The sequence below is a fragment of the Phocoena sinus genome, chromosome 6 (genome assembly GCF_008692025.1).
Source record: "Phocoena sinus isolate mPhoSin1 chromosome 6, mPhoSin1.pri, whole genome shotgun sequence".
Classification (NCBI taxonomy): Eukaryota; Metazoa; Chordata; class Mammalia; order Artiodactyla; family Phocoenidae; genus Phocoena; species Phocoena sinus.
Window position 1 is genome coordinate 7,104,096 of NC_045768.1, and position 25,623 is coordinate 7,129,718.

Consider the following 25,623-nt stretch of genomic DNA (forward strand, 5'->3'; position numbering starts at 1 on the left):
GGAACTGCTGTCCCACCCTGAGACCCCAACTCACTGGCCTTTAGTGTCCTTTGTTTTTTTTTTTTAGTTTTTTCTTTTTAATACCCAAACCATCAATTTTTAGAGTTTAAAAATTTTTTGTTTTTTTTTTTTTTTTTTTACTTAAAAAAAATCTAAACTGCTGCGGCAAACCCCAGGCCTGGCCTCTCCGCCTGGTGGCCTGCTTTCCCACGGGCCGTGCCACCAGAGCCCAGCCTGGCACCTCTGGGGTGACCATCCCACAGCTGGTTCACCCTGGACCGCTCGGCTCAAGGCTGGGTGGGCCCTAAATGGTTTTGAAACCACCAAAAAAAGGAAAAGGGAAACGCAGCCCACCCTTCCTCAGACACCCCCCATCGGAACTGAACTTTCTTGGGAATGTATAAGTTATCTGGAGGGAGGGGGTGGGAGGCAGAGAAAATAAATACCAAGAACTAAGTAGGTGTCCCTGGACCTCTGGTGTCGGCTCAGCCTCTGGGGCAGAGATGGCCTCCAGGGAGGAGGCCCTGATTGTCCAAATACTGTGCTCAGAGATGGACTACAGGTCTCTGATCTCCCCCTCAGGCGCCTGCCCCGCGGGGGGCGTGAGTCTTGAGGAGAAAGGGGCCAGCCCTTCAGGGGCGGTCCTGTGGCCCAGCTCCTGCCCTGCCCCCACTGAGAGGCTGGGCCGGTCGTCAGTCAGAGCCTCCTGGGCTCCTGGGCCTGAAGCCTCCCCGGAGGCCCCGCTGCTGGCTGTTCTGGGCGGCCTGTGCTCAGTGCCCGTGGTGGCTCAGGCCTGCTCCTTGTCAGCCCTCCAGAGCCGCTCCTTCACCTCGGGAGGCAGAGTGTTGAATAGGTCCTCCTCCACCACCAGGCCACTGCGCTTGAGCAGAGGGCACTCGCCCAGCTCCACGGGCAGGCACTCCAGCCGGTTGCCCCGCAGCTCGATCTGGGTCAGGCTGGTCAGCTCGCCCACCCGTGAGGGCAGTGACTGCAGGACGTTGTTGCCCAGGTGCAGGGCCCGCAGCTTCCGGCACTGGAAGAGCTCCGGGGGCAGCGCCTCAATCTACAGGGAAGGAGCAGAGGGCGAAGTGAGGCAGGCGCACCTCGGACCTGGGCCTCTGGGCTTCCCTGCCCTGGGTACCAGCACCTTCTCTGATGCCCATTTCAGCTACCCCAGACCCCAGGGACCAGCACAATTTGGGCCCAAGTCTGGCTAACTTTCCCCTGTTCTTTAGGTCTCAGCTCTGCAGTCACTTCCTCCAGGAAGCCTCCCCGACCTCCTGGTAACCTATGGCACCCAACGTCCCCCGGACAGCACTGATCCCTTCCATGGTCAAACTGCTTGATCTCCTGTCGCCCCCAGACAGGGGGCTCTGAGAGGGCAGGGCTGGGTGTGCTGTGCTCCCCGCTGTCTCCCAGCGCCTAGCACCCCAGAAGCAAATCACAGTAGCCAGCTACTCCCAATCACACCCCGTCCTCCACCGCCCAGGGCTCACCAGGAGCCAGGCTGTTGGTCCTGCCTGGTTTAAGAGCAATTTATGAAAGCAGAGCAACCTGCTGAGAAAATTCCACAGCCTTAATTGTTGCTGAGAACTGGGGAGAGCTCACCAATCACTTCCCCTTCCTGGGCCTCAGTTTCCTTACCTGTCAAGTCACAGGCTGATGGTGGGTGTGGGGAACCCAGTGTTGGCCATTCAGAGCCCCCTCCTTCTGATTTTGCAAAATTTGAATAATGGACAACACCCACATGCCACTTACTACAGGGCAGGTTCGCTCTGAGCGCTGATGCTATTAACTCACTGAACCCTCGGAACTACCTGTAAGTACTTTGTAAACACTCTTTCCATTTTACAGATGGGAAAACTGAGGCCCTGAAGGAGCCAGCCTGCCTAGAGGTTCATAGCTGGAGAGGGTGGAGCCAAGATTCGAACGTGGCTCAACAGTCCGTGCTCTTAAATGTCCACACTGTTGATGGTGCAGCCTGGGTGGGGACCTGCCGTGTCTCCTGCCACACGGGAAGAGCCCCATAAAAGCCAGCTTCCTCCCCGCCCTCCTGTGAGCAATCAGCTACAAACACGAGCTCTGACTGAGCCTATTCTCCTACAACCACCTCCTTCAGATATGGTGGGCAGGAGGGACCCTTCCAGCAGGGCAGGAGCCAAGGGACTTGGGCCCGAGCCCATGTGAGGGTGACGGGGAGCTTGCTCTGTCACCGTCCCCATTTTCCCGCTGAGAAGGCAGAGGCCATGCCATGAGGGACACTGTGACTGTTTTAAAGGGGACTCCTGACCTGGGGCTTCAACGTGGCCCACTGGTCAGGTATGGGGCAGAGGTGGCTTCCAGGTCAGCAGGGACATGAAGGTGAGAGGGCAGATGGGAAGTGGGCTCCGGCAGGACGGACGGGCCAGAGCCTCCCAGAGACCCCACTGCGCCCAACACTGGCTTCCTCTGGTGACACAGACAGTGGCCAGGGAGTGGGAGAGGCTGGACCAGCAGGTGGCAGAGCTGGGGCTCACATCGGAGCCCTCCCCCTGACACGTCCCCTCCCCGGAGCACCCCCAGCCCATCAGCGAGCTCTTTCCAGGCGCGTGGAGAGAAAAGAAGGTGCCTTCGGTGGCTCAGTGCCCCACCCAGGCCACTCCTGTCCCTCGTGAGGTGTGCTCGTGCGCTGAAGGTGTGAAGTCGTGTCCCGTCACCCCAATCCTGCCCTCTCCCACCTCCTCAGGGGCCTCAACGGCTCCCCCATCAGCACTGGCTCCCCCTCAAGTCCACCTGGTCTTTGCAAAAGAGACAACCCTCCCAGGAGCCTCTCCAGGCTTCCCAACAAACCGTTTGGAAAGACGCCGTCTCTCTCCTTGGCCCGCCGTGATCTGGCTTCTGCCGCTGCCCACCCTGGAAACTATCTGGCCAGAGCCAGCAGCGGTCACTCCTAATCCACCGGACATGCAACTGTTCTCCTTTCACCGGACTCCCCCGTGGGCTGTGTGCCCACCCACTCCTGCCTGGCCCGGCTCGTCGCCGTCAATCCCAAAGGCTCGAGCCAGACTCCCCTTCCCTCCATCCTTTCCCCCGTGACCTCATCGAGGACCCATCTTCACCCAGGAGCCTGGGGGGATGACTCCTTGGGCTTCAGGCTGACTCAACCTGGTCCCTTGGATGTCCCAATATGGGACCTACTCTCTCCTCTCTGAAAACCTGTGCCTTGTCCCACACCTGGCCTCAATGACCCTCCAGCTACCCAGGCAGCCACGTGAGAAACCTCGAGTCACGTCAGACCTCTCTCTCCCCACATCCAATCCCGCCCATGTCCTGTGGATTCCATCCCCGAAGTCTCCCCCACATCCGTCCGTCTCGCCATCCCTGGCAGCCCTTGCCAGTCCAGGCCTCGCCCCCGCCTGATGGCTGCCGACGGGCTTTCTATCCGCTCTGGACCTCTCATCTTGCCCCACCCCCAATACCCTCGAGTTGCAGCAGGAGCGAGCTCTCTAAATTCCAAGGCAGCCTAATTCCTTCGTCCTCGCTCAGTCAATGGGAATTCGGTGAACATTTTGCTCCACGTCCACGTCAGGCACTGGACGGAAGAGCCAAGGTCCTTGTTGTCAGAGGGTCGAGGGAAGGGACGTGAGACAGATTATCTGAAACCAAGTGGGAAGAACTGGACGCTCCTCAAGCCCTGGCCTCAGGGGAAAGTCCAAATTCCAGGGCTCAGCTCACGGCTCCTCCCCCTGGGCTCTCAGCTCTCTGTGGACAGAGCCTCTTAGACTCTCCCTTTCCTCTTCACCTGGCTAACTCCTTGTCCTGCAGGGCCAGATGAGATGCGCCCTCCTCCAGGAGGCCCGCCTGCCCTGGGGTAAGTCCGGGTTGAGGCCACTCCGCTGTGCCCCAGCCTAGTCTCGTCCACTGTGCTAAATGCTGGTTGCCTGTCTTTCCCTGAGAGAGGTGAGCTCAGGATGGGCAGCCGCCTGTTTGTTCCTAGGTCCTCAGCTCCCTGCTCCACACTAGGAGTGCTCAAAAAACATTCCCCAAATCAATGAACCAATGAATAACCAAACAAGTGGACGCCCACTTATCGAGGTGTTCGCTAACATGAGTTCAAACCTAAGAAAACAGAGGCCGAGGGCCTGAGCCGGGCCACACTCGCCCCTGCCTGTCCACTCACACGAGGCCCATAGCCCGGGGTGGCTCACAAGGAACCGCCAGGCCCAGAGGGAGGAAGGGAGGGGGGCTCCTGCCTAAAAGGAGGAGCCTGACTAGGACTGGCCCAAGCGAACTTTTTTCCCCACAAAGGCCTCTAGCATTCCAGTGGGCGGGGACAGGACATGATTAAGCACTGTGCTGAACTGGGTGTCAGAGGGTCTCCTTCCTCGGGACAGCGACAGCGTGCCTGCCCCCAGCTCTTCCTGAGGGGTGACCTCAGCCAACAGGCATGACCTGGCAGCCATGCCTGGGGTGAGGAGCTGGGGGTGGGGACAGGTCGGGAATTGTACCCTCCACCCTCCACTGGCTGGGAAGGCCCATCAAGACCTGGTGCCCACACAGCTCCCGGGACAGAGTGGGCACCACGAGGGGTCCTTGGGATGCCCAAGGCAGCCCCGAATCCAGGGGCAATCTGGCCCCGCACTGTGCTCCGGGGGGGGGCCCTTGGTCCCCCTCAACATGCTAAAGGAAGTGTGTGTTTGTCCTATGCTCCCCAAATGGGGCTTCTCCCCGGGAGGCCAATTTTCCTGACCAGTGGGCCTGTCCCAGGCCCTGGAGGCGGATTCTCCAGAGTGAAGCAGCCTGGGATCTGACCTTCACCCCTGTACGTTCTCACACATGCACACAGGTATAATTTGAGGGAGGGAGAAAGGATTTGTCAAAATCTCTGTGGTTTACAGGGAGAGAAGCTTAGGGAAGACGGGAGGGGTTCTGGTGGTCAGAGGTCTGGGGTGCCTGGACCCTCCAACCTGGGTGATGTTGGAGAAGGCACGTCCTTTCCTAGAACGGGACACTTCAGGGGCTGCCTGCCTCCAGGCTGCTGGAGAGAGCTCCTGCCAGGAGGACTCACAGGGTGCCGGGAGCAGGGTGCCCAGCGCAGGGTGGACACAGAGCAGGAGCTCCATAAGCCCACGGGGCGGCTTCATGCTGCTGCCGGCAACAGAGGCGCAGAGGTGCTGGCTGGACTGGCTCTCCCTCAGCATCCCAGCCCCCGGCCACGGGCTTCCATCACCCCTGGCCTCGCTGCGAGAGTGTCCACCCTGATACCACCCTCTTCACTGCAAGAGGGTTTCCACTCAGAGTAGGAACAAACCGGGAAGACTTTCTTTCCAATATCAACCTCCCTGCAGGGCCCCGGAAGGGGTGGGCAGGGCAGGGAGAGGTCCCCCCAGCAGCTGTGGCTTTGTTTCCACGGCAGAGGCCAGGCCACAAGGCCACAGGACCACTTGCCCTCAACCCTCACCTGCCTGCTTCCGCGGAGGGGCCCTTGGGTGGGGGGCTTGTCCAGACAGGCAAGGGGCTGGTGCACGGGAGCCGCCAGAGGTCTCGATCGTCTCCCGGGCGTGGCCCACACCGGTTCGCACAATTTCCTCTCCAGAAAGGCAAGTGGTAACAAACCAGCCCCAGCTAAGCTCAACTCTGCCCTCTGCCACCCTCAAAACACAGAGGGGAAAGGGTGTGAGTGGCGCTGGGAGTCGCACCAGTCACCCACAAAGTTTCTGTCCCTGGTGGGCCCATCCTGGGCTCCAAATCTGGTCCAGGACAAGCTGAGAAAGACACTGCAAGCTCCAGGCTAAGTCCCACCTCCCACGACCGAGCTCTGAGAGAGCAGGGCAGGCCGTGGACCTCCTGCCCGTGCACATCACTGCCTTCGAGGAACCCGCCCAAGGCCACCTCGGGGACAGGCCCCGCCTGACCACACCATCCCTCCTGGCAGGTGAACTCTGCCACGTTCTGCGGCACAGACGGCCTCCCAAGCCCACAGATTCTGATTCAGCAGGTCTGGTCCGGGGCCTGGGGATCTGTATTTTCAACCAGCTCCTCCCAGGGGGTCCTGGGAACCACAGCTGAAGACTCCACACCCGGGAGCACCCCCGCCACGAGCCACTCACCCGGTTGGCCGTGACGGCCAGGTTCTGCAGGTTCTGTAGGAGGCCGATGTCAGCGGGGAGGAAGGTCAGGTTGTTGTGGCTGAGGTCCAGGTAGCGCAGCTTGCGGCAGTAGAAGAGCTGCGTGGGGATCTTCTCGATCTTGTTGCGGTTCAGGTAGAGGCGCTCGAGGTTGGTGAGGTTGCCGATCTGGATGGGGATGTAGGCGATGTGGTTGTACCACAGCTTAAGGCAGGTGAGGCGGTGCAGGTGCTGGAAGCTGATGATCTCCTCGATGGTCTTGAGGTTGTTGTCCTTGAGGTCGATCTCCTGCAGGTTGTGGAGGCTGAAGATGGAGTGCGGGATCCGCTCCAGGTCACAGCGGATCAGCTCCAGCTCCGTCAGGTTGGCCATCTTCTTGAGGCTGTTGAGGACGATGAGCTTGGTGCCCTCGTTGTTGATGGACAGCTTCTGCAGGTGCACGCCCACGTCCGTGACCACCTGTGGCAGCTTGCTCAGGTTGCTCTTGAGCCGCAACACCTTGAGCCGCTTGAGCTCGCGCAGCCCGTCGATGACGATGTAGCGGTTGTTCTCCGCGCTCAGGTTGCCTGTCAGATGCAGCTCCTCCAGCGTCTTCAGGCTGTAGATCCACAGCGGGATCTCCTTGATGTCCGTGAACTTGATGTGCAGCGCCCGCAGGTTCTCGCGCAGGAAGGCCAGGGCGGGCGCCTCGATCTTGGCGGCCGTGTGGTACAGCCACAGCTCCTTGAGGCCCGTGAGCTGCGCGATGCTGGGCGGGATGGTCACGTCGGGGATCAGCTCCAGCTTCAGCACCTCCAGCTCCACCAGGTCGAACACGGTGTCGGGGATGCCGCTGAGCATGAACAGGTGCAGCTCCAGCTTGTCCTGCGCGTTCTTGGTGAGCCGCTGCCGCAGTTTGTCCAGCGTCCACTCGTTGTTGAGGTTCAGCTGCCGCAGCTTGTTCTCACTCACCTCCGACAGGAAGACGGCAAAGCGCTTGGAGTAGAGCGGGTCGTACTGGTCGATGAGGTGCAGCATGAAGGCGAAGTCGTTCTTGACATCGGGGATGTCGCTGTAGCTGCTCTCCTCGCGGATGGACTCGAACGAGTACTTCTTGAGGGAGCGCCGGAGCATCCACCAGAGGGTGTACATGCAGATGAGGCCGTAGAAGATGACCAGGCTGATGTAGAAGGATGCCAGGATCTTGAAGAGCGTGGCCAGCGGGTGGGCGCAGCGGTACGTGCGGTAGCCCGTCAGGCTCTCAATGTCCACGGTGCAGTCCACGTCGAACTTGATGTTGTGCACGTAGTAGACAGTGTAGCAGATGATGAGGACGAATTTGATCACCTTGATGATGGTCTGCCGCATGTAGAGACGGTACACGATGTCCCCCTCCTCCACGTGGGTCCGGAACTTCTTCACCTTCTCGAACAGCGCCTTGGCCTGCTCCCCCTCCTTCTTGTCCAGCACGCCCGTCTCCGAGCGGTCCACAATGCCCTGCTCGATCCGAGACTTGGTTCGCTGCAGCATGGGCACGGTGGCCTCCACGTCCTCGCTGACCGTCGACGACTTCTTGTCCATGGAGCCGTTCATCTTGCTGAAGGCCGGCTTGGGGTCGCTCTCCTCCACCACCGTCTCCGACAGGGCTCGCGTGGTCCAGGGCGAGTCGAAGCACTTGAGCAGGATGGACACAAAATGCTCCAGCTTCGAGCTGGTGCGAGGGAACTTGAACCAGAAGTTGCTGCAGGCCAGGAAGATGAGTGTGTGCAGAAGCACCAGGTAGGGGAAGTACTTGGCGAACCAGTGCAGGCGGTTCTCGTAGCACACCGCGTCCACATAGTTGTACTGGTGCCGGTCCAGGTCATACTTGATGCCCGTGGGGCCAGTGTCGGGGGTCGGCAAGATGGTGGAGTTGGGGTAGCGGGGCTCTGGGCCGGGGGCCACCCAGCCCCGGAACGAGTCGTTGCAGGAGTCCTTGGTGACCCACTTACACGGCAGGCAGATCATCTTGTCCTGGGTGACCTGCAGCGTGCCGCCAAAAACCGCGATCATCAGCATGACGATGGAGATGTAGTCGGTGAACACGTCCCACCACGGCTTCAGGATCCGGTACGCTGGCTGCGTGTCCGCAAAGTAGCGGAGCTCTGTCACCGGAATCATGGTTCAACCTGAAAGGGACCCACGGGAGGGGGTTACTACAGGGTGGCCAGTGGGTGGACCCACTGTCCAAAATTCTACCTCAAGTCTAGCTGTGAGTCACACTAGCTGGGCAACACTCATGGGCCAGCCCACGGATCGGCGTCTGTCCAGAAACCATATGTTCACCAGGTGGCTGGGAAACCACCAGAGGGAAGGCAGGCAGCCTCCCCATTCCATAGACAGGAAGGCTGAGCACTGAGATCCAGGTCACGCTGACAGACTGCGAAAGCAGCCTCACAGGGACCCCCACGTTTCAGCAGGAGTATTCCTGAATTCCTGTCTAGAGACCCCATCCTGCTAATGATCAGACCAACCAGAGGGGCTACTTGAAAACTTCCAGTTCACCAGCTGCCACGAAGCTGCGCCAGTGGTCCGAAGAGATTTATTCAAAGTGTGAGAAAAGCCAAATGCAGAAGAGGGGGCTTAGTATGAACTTTTTTTTTTTGTGGCTGTGCCGCGCAGTATGTGGGATCTTAGTTCCCTGTCCAGGGATCAAACCCATGCCCCCTGCAGTGGAAGCCCAGATTCCTAAACACTGGGCTGCTGGGGAGGTCCCTAAATACCTGTGTTTTGACAAATGGGTCTGTTTCTGTTGGGAGAGGCACAAGGGTGCCCAGGTTATGGGACGGGGCCACATTATTTTGATTATTTATAATATTAATAGTGACAATAGTAAGTAACAGACACTTCATAAAACAGGGCCTCCCTGCAAACACCAGATGCTTCCCATCTCATCTTCCTCGGGCACGCCGGGACGGGTGAGGACAGGAGGAAAGCAAACCTAGACCCCTTGAGGGAATAGAGGTGCTCAACAGAGAACGTGTGCCAGGCACCGGGCTGGTCCTTACGATGGAATCCTCCTCGCGGGGTCCCTTTGACATCCAGATGCAGGTCTGTCTTTGGTCCCATTTCACAGGTGGGATGACTGAGGCTCAGGGGAGAGTCACCTGCCCAACGTCACTCTACTACTCAGGGCCAGAGCCGAGATCCAACTCAGGCCTGTCCCTCCACCTCCCCACTCAGATCCTCACCACTGCACAGCCTCGCCATCCACCTGCCCAAGGCCCCACGCAGGGCAGGGCCAAGAGATAGAGTCCAGGAGTTCAGCTTCCCTGCCCCCGCGGGGTTCCCAGAGCTCAGGTCACCGCAAGGCCAGCAGACACCACCACCACCTGCCCTGAGCCGGCGGCTCCAGCCCAGGGGTCAGCCCTCCTGGTGAGGCCGGGACTCACAGGCCAGGGTGAGAGCCGGCCCCACAGGAAGGCCCGGGCCCTCTAATGACCAGCTGGCCCCTCACACCACCCACACTCCTGGGCAAGCAGCTGTCCAGGGGAGGGCCTGCTGAATCACGCAGCCGGCCCCCAGCTGAAAGACACCCCGACACTCCCCCCTCCCTTCCTGGCCACATCCAGGCAGGCGCCCAAAGACTGGGGGCCGGAAGGTAGGAGGGGCCAGGACGGAGGGCCCAAGAATGTGCAACAGCCTGCCCCTGGAGAGTCCAGGATGAGACTGCCAGGGCAGGATGCCAGACGCTGGGGGTGGGGGCAGCTGATGACCAGGCAGGATGTGGTTACCACCTCACTGTTTCGGGGGAGTGGGTGTGTCACGTACTGGAGAACACTCAGCCTCTCCCGGTGAGGAGCTGTCTCCGGGCCCCTGCTGTCCTGGGGCTTTGCTTATGTCGCCTTCCTAACTCCTTCTGGGTCTGAGGTGGGAACTGTCCACAGCTCCGTCACAGGTGAGAGACCTTGAGGCTCCAAGAGGTAGGAGACAGTCCCATCCACCGAGCGTGTCTGGCTCCTCCCGACCCCCGGCCCCCAAACACCTGTCTCGAAGCACGCTCTAAGCTCTCCGTTCAGCCCCTGGCCCGTTCCTCTATGGGTAATAAATGTGACCAATAAAACGCCCCTGCCCCAGGGGGCTCTCGGGCCAGTGTGAGCATGTGGGGAGGGGTGGGAGGGACAGAGGAGTGTCCAAATAACTAGACTCGAGTCAGGGCAGGGGGCAGCCATGGCTATGACAGGAGAGATGGATGCCACCTCCCTGCTGAGAAGGGCTTCGTGCAGGGGACGGTCCTGTGCTGGCCCCCGAGGCTGCTGGTGCCTCCTCAGCCCAGGCCGGCGCCCGTTCCACTGTGCCGAGGAGGCCTCAGAGGTTCAGAGGGGCAGAGCCAGGGGCCCAGGTCACACAGCTTAGAAGGGCAGGCCCGGCCTCGTGTGGGGGACCTGTCTGGGAGGGGTCACCCTTTAGCTGCACCGTGTTTCTGCCTCACCTCTGCCACCAACTCACTGTGGGGCTCTGGACAAGTCACTGCCCCTCTCTGATGGCGTTTTCGGGGAAATCTGGAAAGAAGTTGCAGGTGCCAAAGCCCAGGCTTTAGTCCCCAGGGTGCCAGGGACCGCGCCTTCCCCACAACTGGCCCCAAGAGGAGACGGCCAGGTGGTCGGGGCAGCCCCTCTGGAGTGGAGGTGACAGGGGGCAGCCAGCAGCCGAAAGCATGTGACCTGTGTGCAGGCCAAGGCTCTGCTGCTGCCTTGGCCTCGGGCAGGGTCCTCCCTGGCTCTCAGCCTCAGGTTCTTCACAAATGTCAGGGGCAGATTCCCCGCAGGGCTGCCCGGAAGAGCCCAGGGGGCTCCATGCGTCTAAAGCACTTAGGACAGAGTAGGGCAGCAGGCAGTCTGCATTGGTGTCGTCAATCTTCAACCTTTCCTCCAGATGCTGCTGGAGGACAAGGGTCTACCGCACACAGCAGGTGCTCAATAAAGGTATCAAGAGAGCGCCTGAGGAGGGATGGGGAAGAAGTGGGGCGGGGAAGGGCGGGGCCTGGGTGGTGGGTGGGGCCACAGCTTCAGATGGGCGGGGCAAGGGAGGAAGCTGAGGCAGCTTTGGGTCCCCTCCCAGTTCCTGCCCACCCCGAGGGCCCTGTGGGGAACAGCTCCTTCTGAGAATGACGGCCCAGCCCAGAATCCTCAGGAGCCCAAGAGGTGCACACTGTTTTGGCACCCTTTCTTTTTTTCTCACAACAGTTTTATTGTGGTAAAATACACAAAATATAAAATTTACAATTTTAACCATTTTTAGTGTTTTAACCATAACAGTTCAGTGGCATTAAGTACATTCACCTTGTTGTGCAACCATCACCAACCATCCATCTCCAGAATTCTTTTCACCTTGCAAAATTGAAACTCTGTCCCCAGTGAACACGACTCCCCATTCCCACCTCCCCAGCCCCTGGCAACCACCATTTTCCTTTCTATCTCTATGAATTTGACTACTCTAGGTACCTCATACAAGTAGAATTATACAATATTTGTCTTTTTGTGACTGGCTTCTCTCACTTAATATAATGTCCTCAAGGTTCATCTATGTCTTAGCAGGTGCCAGAATTTCCTTCCTTTTCTAGGCTGAATAATATTCCTCATGCCCATTTTATAGATATGGAAACTGAGGCTTGGGGAGAGAAGTCACGTGCCCAACTTCACACTGCCTGTCAGGGATTAGAGGCCACCTTCAAACCCAGTTCTGGGGTGGAGCGCTGACAAGTAGCACTTCCAGGAAGTCACTCAGATGGAGCAGATCCCAGCTGACAGCTGCCCCAGGGCACACCTGGGGGTGGTCAGGAAAGCACCATAAGGGAAAAGGGGCCTGTTTTCCTAGTTACGGAGAGTTCCCTTTTCAGGAAGTTTCCCGTAGGCAGTGCATTCATCCCTTCCCTGCACTGAGGCCTCCGGTCCTCCGCAGCCAGGACTGCCCCTAGCAGAGGTGTGCAACAGCTTCTCTCCTGGGGCCTCCGTTTCCCCGTCAGGAAGGGAACAGAGACTCTGTCATGGATGTGCCCACATTTTGTATAAGGTGGTCAAGGTACCAAGGGGCACGTGATCCAGGCCTCCACCCACCCTGACACCTCCCTTCCCACTGGCACCACTACAGACACTCCCTGGTCCTGGCAGTACCTGCCTACAGCCAGCAGGGAGGGAGAGGCGCCTCCAGCAGCCAAGACTTGGTTCCCCGTCCATAAAATGCACGTGGTAACAGATGCCCTGCCAAGCTCTCAGGACTATCAGGAAGTCACAAGAGTGAGGTTTCCCCGACAGCCTGTGGTGGGGATCTCAGGCAGGTGGAGAGCAAGGAAGAACGGTGATAGGAGCTTGGAGGGAGAGGGCCAGCTGGGCCAGCCTGGGCTCTGCCACTCAGCAATGTTGTGACGCTGGGCAGATGACTTCACCTCTCTAAGCCTTAGTTCCCCCATCTGTGGAATGAGGCTAAGACAGATGCAGACCTGGCCCCCGACAGCAATCCTGACTTCAACAGGCAGTCGATGGGCAGATGAAAAGAGCGCAGAACCTGAGCATGAAGGAAGGAAACGGAAGGAGAAAAAGCACCCAAGACGCCTGCCCTGACACCTGGCAAAGGGGCAGAGTTAGGTGGGGCCAGGCACAAAGGAGGCGGGCAGAAAGCAGATCCTGGTCGCTTAAAGAAGCCTCTAGAATACAACAGGGCCTTTTCAGCAGAATAAAGGAGCTCTGTATGTAATGCCATTTTGGAAAAAAGCGAGAGCCAGAATAATAAATAAATACAATCCCATGCTGATAAACCCTGACCAACTTGGGGAACGGCTCCCTCTTAGAGTGGGAATAGGAGGCAGGATGAAAGGAAACTGGAATTTTTTACCAGCATGCCTTACCTCTGTGATTGAAAAGTAGTACAGAATTTAAAATAAATACAGTCTAGAAGAAAAGAAAGAAAAAAATAAGCTCTCAGGTGGAGAGTTCAGGTGTTCTTTTGTGGCTCTCAGAGGGCAATCTCGGGAGGGTGATGGGGAGTCGGGTCAGATCAGATCTCTGCCCCAAGAGATGGAGAATTTGCAGAGGATCCTGAATAGAGGGCAAAGATTAAAGGGCTGAAATCGAGGTGGCTGAGAAAGACAAAAAGGCCCCATGCCCTGCTGTCCTCTGAGCTCCAGTCCAGCTAATCCTCCTTCTTCCAGAACAGATGCATTGTTTAAAGCTACAGACTGTGCCCTCCTGGAGGTCAGGGCTTGACACCCACCAGTGAGGTGGGGTTCACCCTGGCTGTACCAGGTAAAGCTCATGGGCAAGAGACCACCAAGGGGTGGGGATGGGGGTAGACTGGGAGCCCTACAGGATGGGGACCACTCCAGATTCATCCCAGTCTCTGTGCAGAGCCCGGAATACCGAAGGTAGAGTAAAGGTTTGCTGAACTGGGCTGAGCCAGGAGGGAGAGGAAGTAGGAGGGAGGTTGGCAATTGTCAGGGAAAGACTCTAGGACAAAGGTTTAGTCACAGGAACGTTCATCACGGTGTTATTTATACCCCAGGAAAATTGGAAACAATCTAGATGCCTGTTACTGGGTGATTGGTAAATACCTATTAAATGATCAGATGATGGAATACTATGAAATAATGAAAACATGTTCGAGCAAAACACTTGATGACATGACAAAATACGTTAAATGCAAAAAGTAGGTAACAAAACTGTGATAGAGTAAGAAGCCTCCTGCAATAACTTAGACGTATATTTGAAAAATATTGGCGGTGAGATCAGCCTGCTGTTTATAATCTTTTTTCACCCCAAACGTACCTCTATTTTCTGTTATAAGCATATGTTACTCAGGTAATTAAGAAAAAAGATTTTAAAAAATCAAGATTCCAAAGGATCAAGAATAGCTAAAACAATTCGGAAGAATAACGTGGGAGGAGACTTACTATAAAGCTCTAGGAATTCAGCCAGCGTGGTGCTAATATAGGGATGGATGGATGGACCAGAGGATTGGAAGAGCGAGCCTAGAAACAGACCCCAAAATTTCTGGAAACTTAGACATGACAGTGTCTATGCAGGTTCGGGGGGGAAAAATGGGTGTCCAGGAAAGGAGCTGGCTTAGTTACTCACATGAGAAAAGCATAGCTCCATCTACCTCCTTACAGGAAAATAAATTCCAATGAGTTAAAGACCTAAAGTAAAACTTGAAAGTGTTTAAAGAAAAATCTAAGAGACCATCTCGATGGCTTTAAGACAGGGAAGGATTTCTTATCACAAAGAATAAAAATCCTTACAGGAAGAGATTGATCTACTGATCACATTAAAGTTAAAATGCCTGCACATCAAAGGACATAATAATAAACAAATGAAAAGAACCCACAGACCTGGAGGAGATATTTGCAATAGGTGTAACTACCAAAGGATTACTATCCAGAACAAATATACAACTGTTACAAATATATCAAAAAGACAATCCAACAGGCAAAAAATGGCAAAACGTACGGCTAGACAATTTATGGGAGAAAAATACAAAAGGAAATGCATGGATGAAACAATTCTTAATCTCATCACTAATAGGGGAATGCAAATTAAGACAGTCACATGCCATTTCGCTCCCTTGCGATTGGCAACAATGTTGAATTCTTAAATGAGGAGATAGAATGTATGTATGCATCCTCCAACGGAGCAATTTCGCTCCCAGGTAAAGATCTGAGAGTCACTTTACACATACGCATGAAGCCACAGACAAGAATGATCACTCCGGAGCTGTTTTTAATAGCGAAAAATCAACAACCTAGATGTCCATCAACAGGAGAAAGTATAAATTGCTCTAAGCATCCGGTGAAATGCTAAAGCAGTAAAGTTAGTAAACTTTAGCTACACGTACCAACATGGACAGACCTCAAAACAATGCTGAACCCCAAAACAAGCTATAGAATAATACATACCTTATATAAGGTGTTCTGTAATGTACATATCCAAGTGTAGTGAAGGTATAAACACATGCACGGGGGCTTCCCTGGTGGCGCAGTGGTTAAGAATCCGCCTGCCAATGCAGGGGACACGGGTTCGAGCTTCGGTCCGGGAAGATCCCATATGTCACGGAGCAACTAAGCCCATGTGCCACAACTACTGAGCCTGCGTTCCAGAGCCTGCGAGCCACAACTACTGAGCCTGTGTGTCACAACTACTGAAGCCCTCGCGCCTAGAGCCCGTGCTCTGCAACCAGAGAAGCCACCGCAATGAGAAGCCCCTGCTCACTGCAACTAGAGAAAGCCCGTGCACAGCAACGAGGACCCAACACAGCCAAAAATAAATAAACACATGCATGGAGAGCCCCAAAACCAAGATGCTAATTTCATCTAGAGAGGGAAGAAAATGGGATTGGGGAAGAGGCTTATATTGTGCCTGAGATGATTTGAGACAGGGAGAGAGAGAAGGGGTATGTGTGTGTGTCTCTCTGTGTGTGTGTGTGTGTGTGTGTGTGTGTCTGTGTGTGTGTGTGTGTGTCTGAAGCAATTATTGCCAAACATGAAAGTCGAACAAAGCTGAGCCCTGGGAACAAAGATATCTGCTCTAGTTTTATAACGTTCGTGTGTGCTTAAACTATTTCCTACAAAGTTTACCGGAACAAAAGCATCTGTTTCTACTCCTGGCTGCTCCTCTCTCTGGTCCTCACACCTGCTGGGCTCAGCTGGGGGCAGCCTCTACTAGATGATCGCCAGGGCAGCAGATTCAGGTCCTCCTTCCAACTGGCCTGCTCCTGGCTGGCGCAGAGGCACCTGCGGCCTTTGAGGACACTGAAGGATGCAGCATCACCCGTGCCCAGTCCTGCCCTGCCCCAGGGAGATGCAGAAGTGTGTAGGATGCAGCTAGACCCTTCCCACTGTCCAGCACACGCAGGTGCAGAGAAGCGGGACCAGGTTCCTGCAGCAGAACTAGGGCAACCCAGAGAGCCCCTCTCCTCCCCATGGTGGCAGGCAGATCTCGGGGAGTGTGAAGACCAATAGCTTCAGAGCTGGGGAGACATGGGTTCAAATCCAGCTCAAGCATGAAATAATTCCATGACTCCAGGCAAATTATTTAGCCCAAGCCTCCGTTTTTGCAACTTTAAAGTGAGAACAGTGCTACCCACCTCACGGATCTGTATACAGCGACCCAAAAGATGTCCAAGGGATATTAAGTAATAATAAAATAAAAGATGTTGACCAGCATATGATATGACATATCATGCATGATAAAACAATATAAAATGGCACAAAACAACAAATACTTCATGACTCCAGTATGTGGTACTTAAATTTGCTACTTTTGTGAGAAGAAAAAAATACTTGCGAAAAAAACAAAAGACCTCCCTCACCGAGTCGTTTCTAAATATTGTAAGAGTTTACAAGAAGTACCTGCCATCTATCATGTAAGGAAAAGGTTAGCTTGCCCCTGCCTGCCCTACCCAGGTAACACACACACTTCGACAGGGCGCAGGGAAGCAACACCTCAGGGTGGGTGAGCTCAGACCCCGGGACGAATGACTTTCCTTCTCTAAGCCACAGTTTCTTCACCTGTAAAATGAGAATATTGCAGTACCTCAGAGGCTTATTGTGAGAATTAAAAATAACAGAATGCACATATTATGGGACAACCCCAGGCCTGGCACAGAGGAAGGCGCACCATACTTATGCCAACCCACATGCCACTGCAGAAACCCACCCAGAATTTAGTGGGAGAAGACACCCAGGAGAGCACTGAGCCACAAGCACAAATACCTCCAAGCTTCCCCAAGGCCCCCAGGACCTCCCAGGACTCAGAGACCACACTCAATGGCCTTGAACTTCTGGAGCCCAGGCTCAGGACCCCAGGACAGGACAGAGACAGAGAGCTGGTGAGCAGTTCGCAGAATCACCCCTTAGGTGTCCAGCCTGGTCCACATTGGTGATTTCCTCCTGAAGCTTCTCACAGATGGGGAAAGAAGTCAAAGAAATGACACGCTGCCCCCTTGGGCGACCACCCAAGCATGCTCCACCCCCATGCTGGCCTGCAGAGATTTGGCTTTCACACCTGAGCCGCGGCAGGCAGGCTAGGCTGTGGGTAAACAGGGCACAGAGAGCCTTTTGTTATAGCCCAGATAGAGAGGCTGGGAAAACTTCCCAGGCGGGAGGGAGGGGAGGCAGGAGGCTTGCACCCCTCACCCCTCCTCTCGCCCCTCCTCCTACCTTGGGGAGGCTGTCCCTCCAAGGCTCTCCCAGGGAAGGGGGAAGGGCCACACCCAAGAGGCTGGAGGAAGACACTGGGTCACAGGTCTTGTCCTGGGAGTGCTCTGGGCCTGTGAATCTGCTCCTCGGTCAGCACCCTGGGGCCTCTTCTGCTCCCAGAGCAGGAAGGGAGGAGAGGGCCCACTCTGGTGCACACGGCCCGCACCCGCCCCAGCACGGGCACTGCCCTGGAGGTCCCCACACCCAGCCAGGGAGCGTGCGGGCTTGGGGCACCACCTGGCTCCGTGCACCCTGCGTAGAAGGGCACACCCTCACTTTCTGGGGAAAGAAGAGGGGAGACGCCCAGGGTGGGAGGGGGGAGGGAACAAGTTTCCGTTCCAAACTCGTCACCATGTGGGCTGGGCCTCCCAAACAGGTTGGTCCTCATGCTTCTCATGCAAACTTGCAAGGGTACAGGTGGCCTGGGGGCGGGGGAAGGGTGACAGGTGAAGGACACCCACCTGGGGCTTCTGGCAATGGCTCCCTGAGCCAAGCACTCACAGGCAACAGCCCAGGCCTGAGGCTCAGGCCATCCCCTCACCCCACCAGGCTGACGTGTTACTGACATGAGCTCCGGGTCACTGACGTGGACTACATGCCAGCACTGAGCCTGGTACTTCCTGGGCCTCGGCCCCCAATTTCCAGAAACACAGGTACGGCGGCTCCCCACTTCACCAGCATGTGACCTTGGTAAAGTCACTTCCCTCCCAGGGCTCTGGTTTCCTCATCCATGAAGTGGCCACTGAGTCTATTCCTGGTAGGGCGGTGGTGAGGAATGAATGAGGCGGTCCATAGAAAGCTTTTGGCTCAGGGCCTGCCACGCAGTAAGCCTTTGTAACGTCAGCTGCTGTTACCATCATGGGACGTTTTATCAGTCCCTTTAGGCGTATGAAATCTGAGGCCCAGAGAGGTTAACTGACCTGCCCAAGGCCACACAGCTAGAAGAAGATGGTGTGGAAGATCACCCAGGTCTGCCTTTCCATTGTGCCCACCTGTCTCAAAGGCCAGCAGGTCTCCTGGACCTACCTGGGCACCCAGAGGACCCTGGAAATGCTTCCTGGGACAAGACCCCCATTTCCGGAGGGGTACATGGAATCAAGGTCTCTGCAGGGAACTCTAGCAGGCCATACTCAGGAAACTTTGGTGGGGGAGCCCAGCTCTGGGTTTGAGCCCGGAAGCCAGGTGCTGGGTCTGGGCCCATGGCGGGCAGAAGGGCCTTGAAGACAGGCCTTGATCTGCTTTGAACACCAGCACCGCTTTCCTGGACAGCGCACGAAAAGTGGGCAGGAGCGCCCACAGGAGGCCACAGACTCATCTGCTGAGATCCAAGGGGATTGGGACCAAGAGGGCCTGGCCGAGGGTAAGCCATCTGTCGCCTGGCTCTCTGGGCTGTTGGGGGGCTGCCCCCAGGGATCCTGACCCAGGCCACCAGCCGGGAGATGTGACAGAAGGATTCCTATGCCGCCCCACCCGGTCAGCACGTTTGCCAACAGGTCAACTCTGCCGGGGGATGAGGTTGGCAGTGGCGTCTCTGAGGGTGCCTAGGTGCCATGTGAGAGCCATGGAATTTTACAGCCACTTTTACTCCAGTGGAACACGGCTCCCGGCATGAGGCTGTATCGCAATGTCTATTTAATTTTGAGGTTTTACGTCCTCAAGAGACAGTTAAACAAAGAACTTTTTACGAGATGTGAGGTGCAGTAGAAACGCATCGGGAAAGCGCACAGGGAGATGTTTGTGGCTGGGTGTAAAAGCTGTTCCAGAAACCTCATCTGCTCGCACATACACACTGAAATCCAGGGCCTGAGGGAGCCCAGCCCCGCTTCTACACCAAGGGCGACCCTTCTGGTGGCAGCTGGTGGGGACCGGCACCGAAAGAGTCGTGCTGGTCAGTGTTGGCCGGCACAGTCGGAAGACCCCCAGCCTCACGACGGCCTGCGGAGTGTCTTCAAAGTGCAGGTTCCTAGGCCCACCCCCCAACTTGGACTCTGCAGGGCTGCGGTGATGGGTCCAGGGGAACCAGCATTTTGAACAAGCTCTCGGGAGACTCTGAAGCACCCCGAAGCCCGAGAACCTAGAGAAAGAGACAAACGGAAGGTGGGGTAGAAAGAGCACAGGCTTCCAAGGCAAACAGACCCGGGTTCACATCCCGGCTCTGTCACCTGAACTGTACGGCTTTGGGCGGGAGCCCTCATGCCTCGAGCCCTGGTCTCCTCGCCTGTAAAAGTGACACAACCTCACCCAGGAGACGGTGGCGGGTAAGATGGCAAACTTCACAGTGACCGGCGCGCCGCCTGGGCTCGGACCGCGGCCACCGTGGACGTGAAGGCTCTGCTGCTGGAAGAAGGGCGAGCAGAGCATCGTCTACCGAGAGGCCAGCTCCCGGGCTCCCACAGGAAGCGGCCCGAAGTGGCCTGTGCCAGAAGGAAAATGACTCCAGGAAAGACTGGGAGAAAGAAACAGGGGAGAGGGAGAGGGTCCCGACGGAGAGCTGAACACCGCCGGCCAAGGGACGCGTCTCTGCACAGACCTCACCCCCAGGGTGGTCCCTGCCGAGCCAGGCTGCCAGGCCGGGGGTTCCTCCTGCCGAAACCCGGCCTGAGGTGTCTACGCCCCAGCAGTGCATCTCTAGACCCAGGTCCCAGGGAAGCCCCCCCCCCCGCCCCCAACCCCGTCGCCTCACCTGTCCACCCTCAAGGCTAAAACCTGAGAGGAGCGTCCAGGGGGACCAAGATCGGGCTGTCCACAAGGACAGTCAGGTGAAAGGACTCAGGGCCAGGCTCAGGCCAACACAACACAGCAGCCCCTGCCTCAGGCAGACAGAGGAGGACCAAAACCTGGAGGCTAAAACCTGTCAGGCTGGCCCATGCCATTCCTCCCTGGCACAGAGGAGGAATTCTGACCTCAGATAAGTAGGACCTGCTGCTTCCTGCTCATCACTGGCCAGAGACCTCGGCTCAGTCTTCCCTTCTTGTGGGGGGAGGTAAGAGTTCCTCAAAACCAACAGGAAACTCCTACAGGGCAGGGCTGGGGTTTGCTGACCTTGTCCCAGTAAACAGGATAGTCAACAAAATCACACATCAGGCACTTCCCACCTCCCTCTTCTGACGGGACTCACCCACAGCTCTACCCTCGCCTGGGAAAGAGGTCCAGGGCGGACCATTAAATGAAACGAGAGCAAGGTGCAAACCAGCAGCTCTAACAGGACTTGGTTTTAGGAAAATAAGCAAATGGTAAAAATACATGTGGGAGAACCTACCCCTCCTCACTCAAATCTCTGGAGATAGAGATCAAGGGAGACTCTCACTTTCTACATGACATTAAAATCAAGACATTATAGGGACTTCCCTGGTGGTGCCGTGGTTAAGAATCCACCTGCCAATGCAGGGGACACGGGTTTGATCCCTGGTCTGGGAAGATCCCACATGCCGCGGAGCAACTAAGCCCGTGCACCACAACTACTGAGCCTGCACTCTAGAGCCCGCAAGCCACAACTACTGAGCCCACGCACCACAACTGCTGAAGCCCGTGCGCCTAGAGGCCATGCTCCACAACAAGAGAAGCCACCGCAATGAGAAGCCCCCACACTGCAACGAAGAGTAGCCCCCGCTCGCCACAACTAGAGAAAGCCCACACGCAGCAACGAAGACCCAACGCAGCCGCCAAAAAAAAAAAAAGCCTAGATGGGAGAGGTGGAGGCAGGGAGCCCTCAGACACAGAACAAAGGACCCCAGCCCAGGATTCCAGGACCTGGCTCAGGTCCCACATCCCTACCTTCTTCCCGATGAGTTTGGGCAAGTTGCTTCCTCCCTCTGAGCCCCAGTTTCCACGTCTGTAAACGGGGGATCAAGGCCACTCCCTGAGTTTCCGCAAATGACCAAAGAGATCACTGATAAGGTTTGTTTTACAAATTATTAAGCAGCTTATACATACACCTGCTATGATTAGGGAACACGTTCTAAGACACCCTGTGCTACCTTCCTTATATCAACATATTTAATCTTCAAAATACCCTAAAGGGAGGCAAGGTGCTAATATTATCCTCTTTCCATAGATGAGGAAACTGAGGCTCAGAGAGGTACAGTGACTGGCCCACAATCACTTGTCGAGCATGTGACAGCTGGGACTCAAACCCAGGTATGACTACAAAGTCTGGGTCCTAACCAGTGCACGCTCCTGCCTTTGGAAACTGTTTTCCAAAGCTCAGGACGAGGAACCCCCATGCCCAAAGACGTCCACATGATCAGATAAGTGTGGGGAAACATGACTTGCTAGCTCCCTCTCAGAGACTCGTCATGCTCTCAGTGAGCTCTGAGACATCCTTCAAGGCTCTGAGAAGTCCTGCAGCACAGACTACGACAAGATATTGTTCCTGGAATCACCTGACCACTGTGACCAAAGAAACTGGTGTTCCACAGAACACACCTCAGGAAACGTGGTCACGAGACAGCACGAACCACCACCCAGAGTGACAAAAGCCAGGGGTTCACCATACAAGTTCACGCCAGCCTGAGTATGGCAGCACATACTACTCAGCTGGCCACTGAGTCAGAAGAAGGAGGAAGAATCCTGTTTCCTGGCATCTCTGCCCTAGAAGCCCAGGCCTTCCAGAGAGAAGAGCAAAGGGCTGCAGGGACAGAGACACCACCCTTTGCCCTCCAGGCACCTGCTCAGCTGGCCTGGGGGGTGGGGGCCCAGTCCTTACCCTGCGGAAGGCTCTGCTATCTGCGAGTTGGCTGTCCGTGCTGAGGCTGGCCCACGTCTGTCTGGGCAGGGTCCTGGCATTCCTTTTGCTCCATGGAAGCTGCCTCCCTACAAGGAAGCAAGAGCTACAGTCAGCAGGGACGTGTGTGACTATCAGCGCTACCTGCTGTACTGCCGACAGTTTCGGAGCCCCTGCTCGGTGCAGGGCCTGGGCTGGGCTCTGGGGTGATGACAGAGAATCAGATAGTCTGCGGGGGATATGCCAAGGCAACAATTACAACTGGCTCTTGAGAGCCCGGGGCTCTGCTGGGGGGTGCCCGGGCCCTATGGGGACATGGAAGAAGCACTAGACCTTGACTAGTAGGGTCAGTGAAGGCTCCCCAGAGAGGGTGTTGCCTGGGCTGACTGCTGGGGAAGAGTGGGAGGTGGAGAGAGAGCATTCCAGGGAGAAGGACCAGCACGTTTGCCTGGAGGGGAGAGAACACGACATCTAGAGCCTGCTGAGCGTTCTGGCTGGATCTAGGACTGGAGGCGGGAAGTGGCGAGAGGTGAGCTACAGAAGGGTGAGCTGGATCCAGGCAGAGACACACCCTCAACCCAGACACATGAGTTCGACTCAAACACAAAACCCAACCATTGGGCTTCCCTGGTGGCGCAGTGGTTGAGAGTCCACCTGCTGATGCAGGGGACACGGGTTCGTGCCCCAGTCCGGGAAGATCCCACATGCTGCGGAGCGGCTGGGCCCGTGAGCCATGGCCGCTGAGCCTGCGCGTCCGGAGTATGTGCTCCGCAATGGGAGAGGCCACAACAGTGAGAGGCCTGCGTACCGCAAAAAAGAAAAACAAAAAAACCAAAAACCCAACCATCATCTATAGTCAAGAACTGTTTAGTGAGCATCTACTACATGCCAGGCACTCTGCTCAGAACTGTTCACAGGAGGGAACAAGACAAGTTAGGAGGGCGGGGAGAAAAGTGTGGTCAGGCTACAGCAGGGTAGGGGGAGTATTTAAGCCAGCCAGGCGCTGGGAGTGTGACCCAGCCATCAAGGAAGGCCAAAGGACAAGGAGGAGTTAGCAGGAAGGGGGGTGGGGAGGCGTGGTTACACAGACAAAGGGATCGTGGAGCCTTTCAGCTGTTTACACCACTGAACATTTATCACACCTACTCAATGCTAGGCACTGTGCTAGGAGGAAAGAAGCAGGAGATAGTCTCCAGCCTCACAGGGAGAGACAGTCAGTAACCTGGCAATCCCACACAGTGATGGCAGCTAGACAGCGAAGCACCTGCGTCTGTAAAGGCACAGAAGCCATGGGAGCCAGCCTCTACCCCAACCCCTCCCCTCCTCGGCAAAGAGAGGGATACTCACGGGGGCTGGGAAAGCCAGTCACTTGTCCATGACAGAGGCCTCTGGACTCACTGGCACTGATTCTTCTAACCCTTCCTCTTCCAGGAAACACACGCTGACCACCCCCTACACATTCACCCACAGCTGATGCCTCTTTCCTCTGGGTTGCCTCTGTAATATTTCTAGTATTATGCTGGCCACTGTATCAACGTATTCCTGTCTGCCTTTCCTCCCAGACTGTAGCCAGGGACTGTGTTCTCGTAGCACCATTCCTGGCCCAGACCAGGCACTTACCAAAGGATGGTTGAATGAATGAATGAATGAATGAGTCAAGGGATAGAGAGATGGTGTGCTGGGCTCCAGGGCCCCACATCCAACCCACCTGACTCCCCGTGAAAGCCTGTGAAAACCCAGAATCACCTCCACTCTCAGGAGAGTCAGGAACCAGGCCGATCCCTTCACTCCAACTCCTGCAGGCGAGGTCCAGGCCAAGCCAGCTCCCTGAGTTCTGACCTACTGGGGCAATCCTCAGGAGCTTCCACTATCCAGAAAGGCCATTCGAAGTTTGCAGAGGAAACAGCTTCCTAGCGGATGTGCCCAAGGGATGGAGTATTTGGTTGAGTTCCAGGGGGAAGTCACAAATATTTCTTGGGCTCCTGTGCTGTGCCTCACAGCCCCCGGAAGGCAGAGGGGCATTAGAGCTAACCCCAAAGAATCTCTAAAACTGGGAAGACAGGGAGGCAGGGGCCAGTCATTCATGCCCCAGCACCTCTCCAAAAGCCAGTCCTCCAGCATTGTCATCTGTCCTTGCCTCCCCTCCTGAGCCAGAGGAAAACTTGACCTTCACGAAGGCAATGCCAGTGTGACTGAGCCGTCGGCACTGCCCAGTCCCTCTGAACAAAGCTCTCACTCCCCCATCCCCTCCACAGGAGGGATCACCAACATCAGACCTCCTCCTCCTGCCTCCAGTCTGTCTGTCTGCTCAAAGGGCAGGATACAGTTCATCAGGGGTAAAAGGTACTCCTAATGGAAAAGGTGGGAGAGGCCCCTGGGAGCCTTTCAGCTCCCCCAAATCCTTCCTCCACAATTTAGGCCCAAATTCCCTTTCCCGCACCAAGCTCTCTCCCTCCTCATCCTCACACCTCATCCTCAAAAGGCTTCCGGGGGTGGGGCAGCAGAAGAGCCCTCCGGGGAGCATGGTCACCAAGGGGCGGCCCCACCCTTCCAGCCAAGTCCCCACCAGGAGGAGGTTGCCAGCCACCCCCCAACCATCTCTCCTCCTTTCCAAAAAAGGCAGCACATGCATCAGCTAAGAACCAGCCCAATCTTGGTTCAGTCCAGTCCAGACCAGGGGAAAGAAGCAGTCAACAAAAGGAGCAGAATCATCATGAACCTCAAGAACCAGCGGCTATGCTGCTTCAGCTGGGCAGCCAACTTTGCTGGGTCTCCAGCCCAGACCTCATCAGACCTGGCTCTCAGGCCCATCTGGATGCACAGGACACCGACAGGGTCCGGAGCCTCAGACCCTGGACTGGGCTTCCCAGCAACCCCAGCCCAGCCAGGCCCCACAAGCATAGCCAGGGATCTGCCCCCAAGTCAGGGCACAGTTCCAGCCCAATCAAGAGGAGGGAGGGGTGTAAGGGAAGAGGAGGGGGCCAGGAACCCAGGAGAAGAGAGCAAGGGGAACCTTTGAAAACAGAAAAAAAAAAAAACCTGCCAAGGAGAAAGCCCAGAGGTGGAACCTCTAGTAAGGGGGGCGTGTGTGTGTGGAGGGGTGAGGATCTGGGGGAACCCAGGAGATGACAAGGGGACCTGGGGAGCCGAGGCGGAAACTCCCGGTTATGTAGAGCGCAGGGAGGCACTGGGGTGCCTGGGAGGGGGCTCGCGCGCCGCGGCACCAGAGAGAGGCGGGGGGGGGGCCCGGTGACCCGGGGGATGGGGAACCCGGAGGTAGGCCGAACTGAGCTGCCGCGGGAGGCCCCCAGGGAGCCGGCCCTGGCGGGCAGAGCCCAAGCTACCCAGGGTGCCCGGGGCCAGCCAACAAGCCGGGGACGTACAGGAGTGTATTTCGAGAGATGACAGCTCGCACCCCCTTCCCCACCCCACCCACTCACCTGGGCCAGCCGCGCGCGGCCGCCCAGCCGGCAGCCCCGAGCCCCTGCCGCTCTGTCCCGCCGCCAGCCGCTGCGCCCCTCCGGCGCCTCCTTTTGTTTGTCCCTCACTGCACCACTCAGCCTCCTCCGCCCCGGAAGTGACGTCAC

The 25,623-nt window shown here is 56.6% G+C and overlaps 1 protein-coding gene across 5 annotated transcripts; it reads right to left on the bottom strand.

Moving 5' to 3' along the window:
* Positions 1-120: 120 nt before the first annotated feature.
* On the bottom strand, positions 121-25,621 carry LRRC8A (leucine rich repeat containing 8 VRAC subunit A). Of its 5 annotated transcripts, none has more exons than XM_032635411.1 (5): positions 25,477-25,621; positions 22,019-22,125; positions 21,088-21,145; positions 6,090-8,254; positions 121-1,063 (listed from the first exon to the last, which is right to left on the bottom strand). In XM_032635411.1, exons 4-5 carry the CDS (start codon positions 8,244-8,246, stop codon positions 788-790), a joined length of 2,433 nt encoding a protein of 810 aa, XP_032491302.1. In that variant the 5' UTR covers positions 8,247-8,254; positions 21,088-21,145; positions 22,019-22,125; positions 25,477-25,621; the 3' UTR covers positions 121-787. The 5 variants fall into 5 exon arrangements, with proteins under 5 accessions (XP_032491302.1, XP_032491301.1, XP_032491299.1 ...); XM_032635410.1 differs by having other exon boundaries at positions 21,088-21,172; XM_032635408.1 differs by lacking the exon at positions 21,088-21,145.
* Between the last annotated feature and the right edge of the window lie 2 nt (positions 25,622-25,623).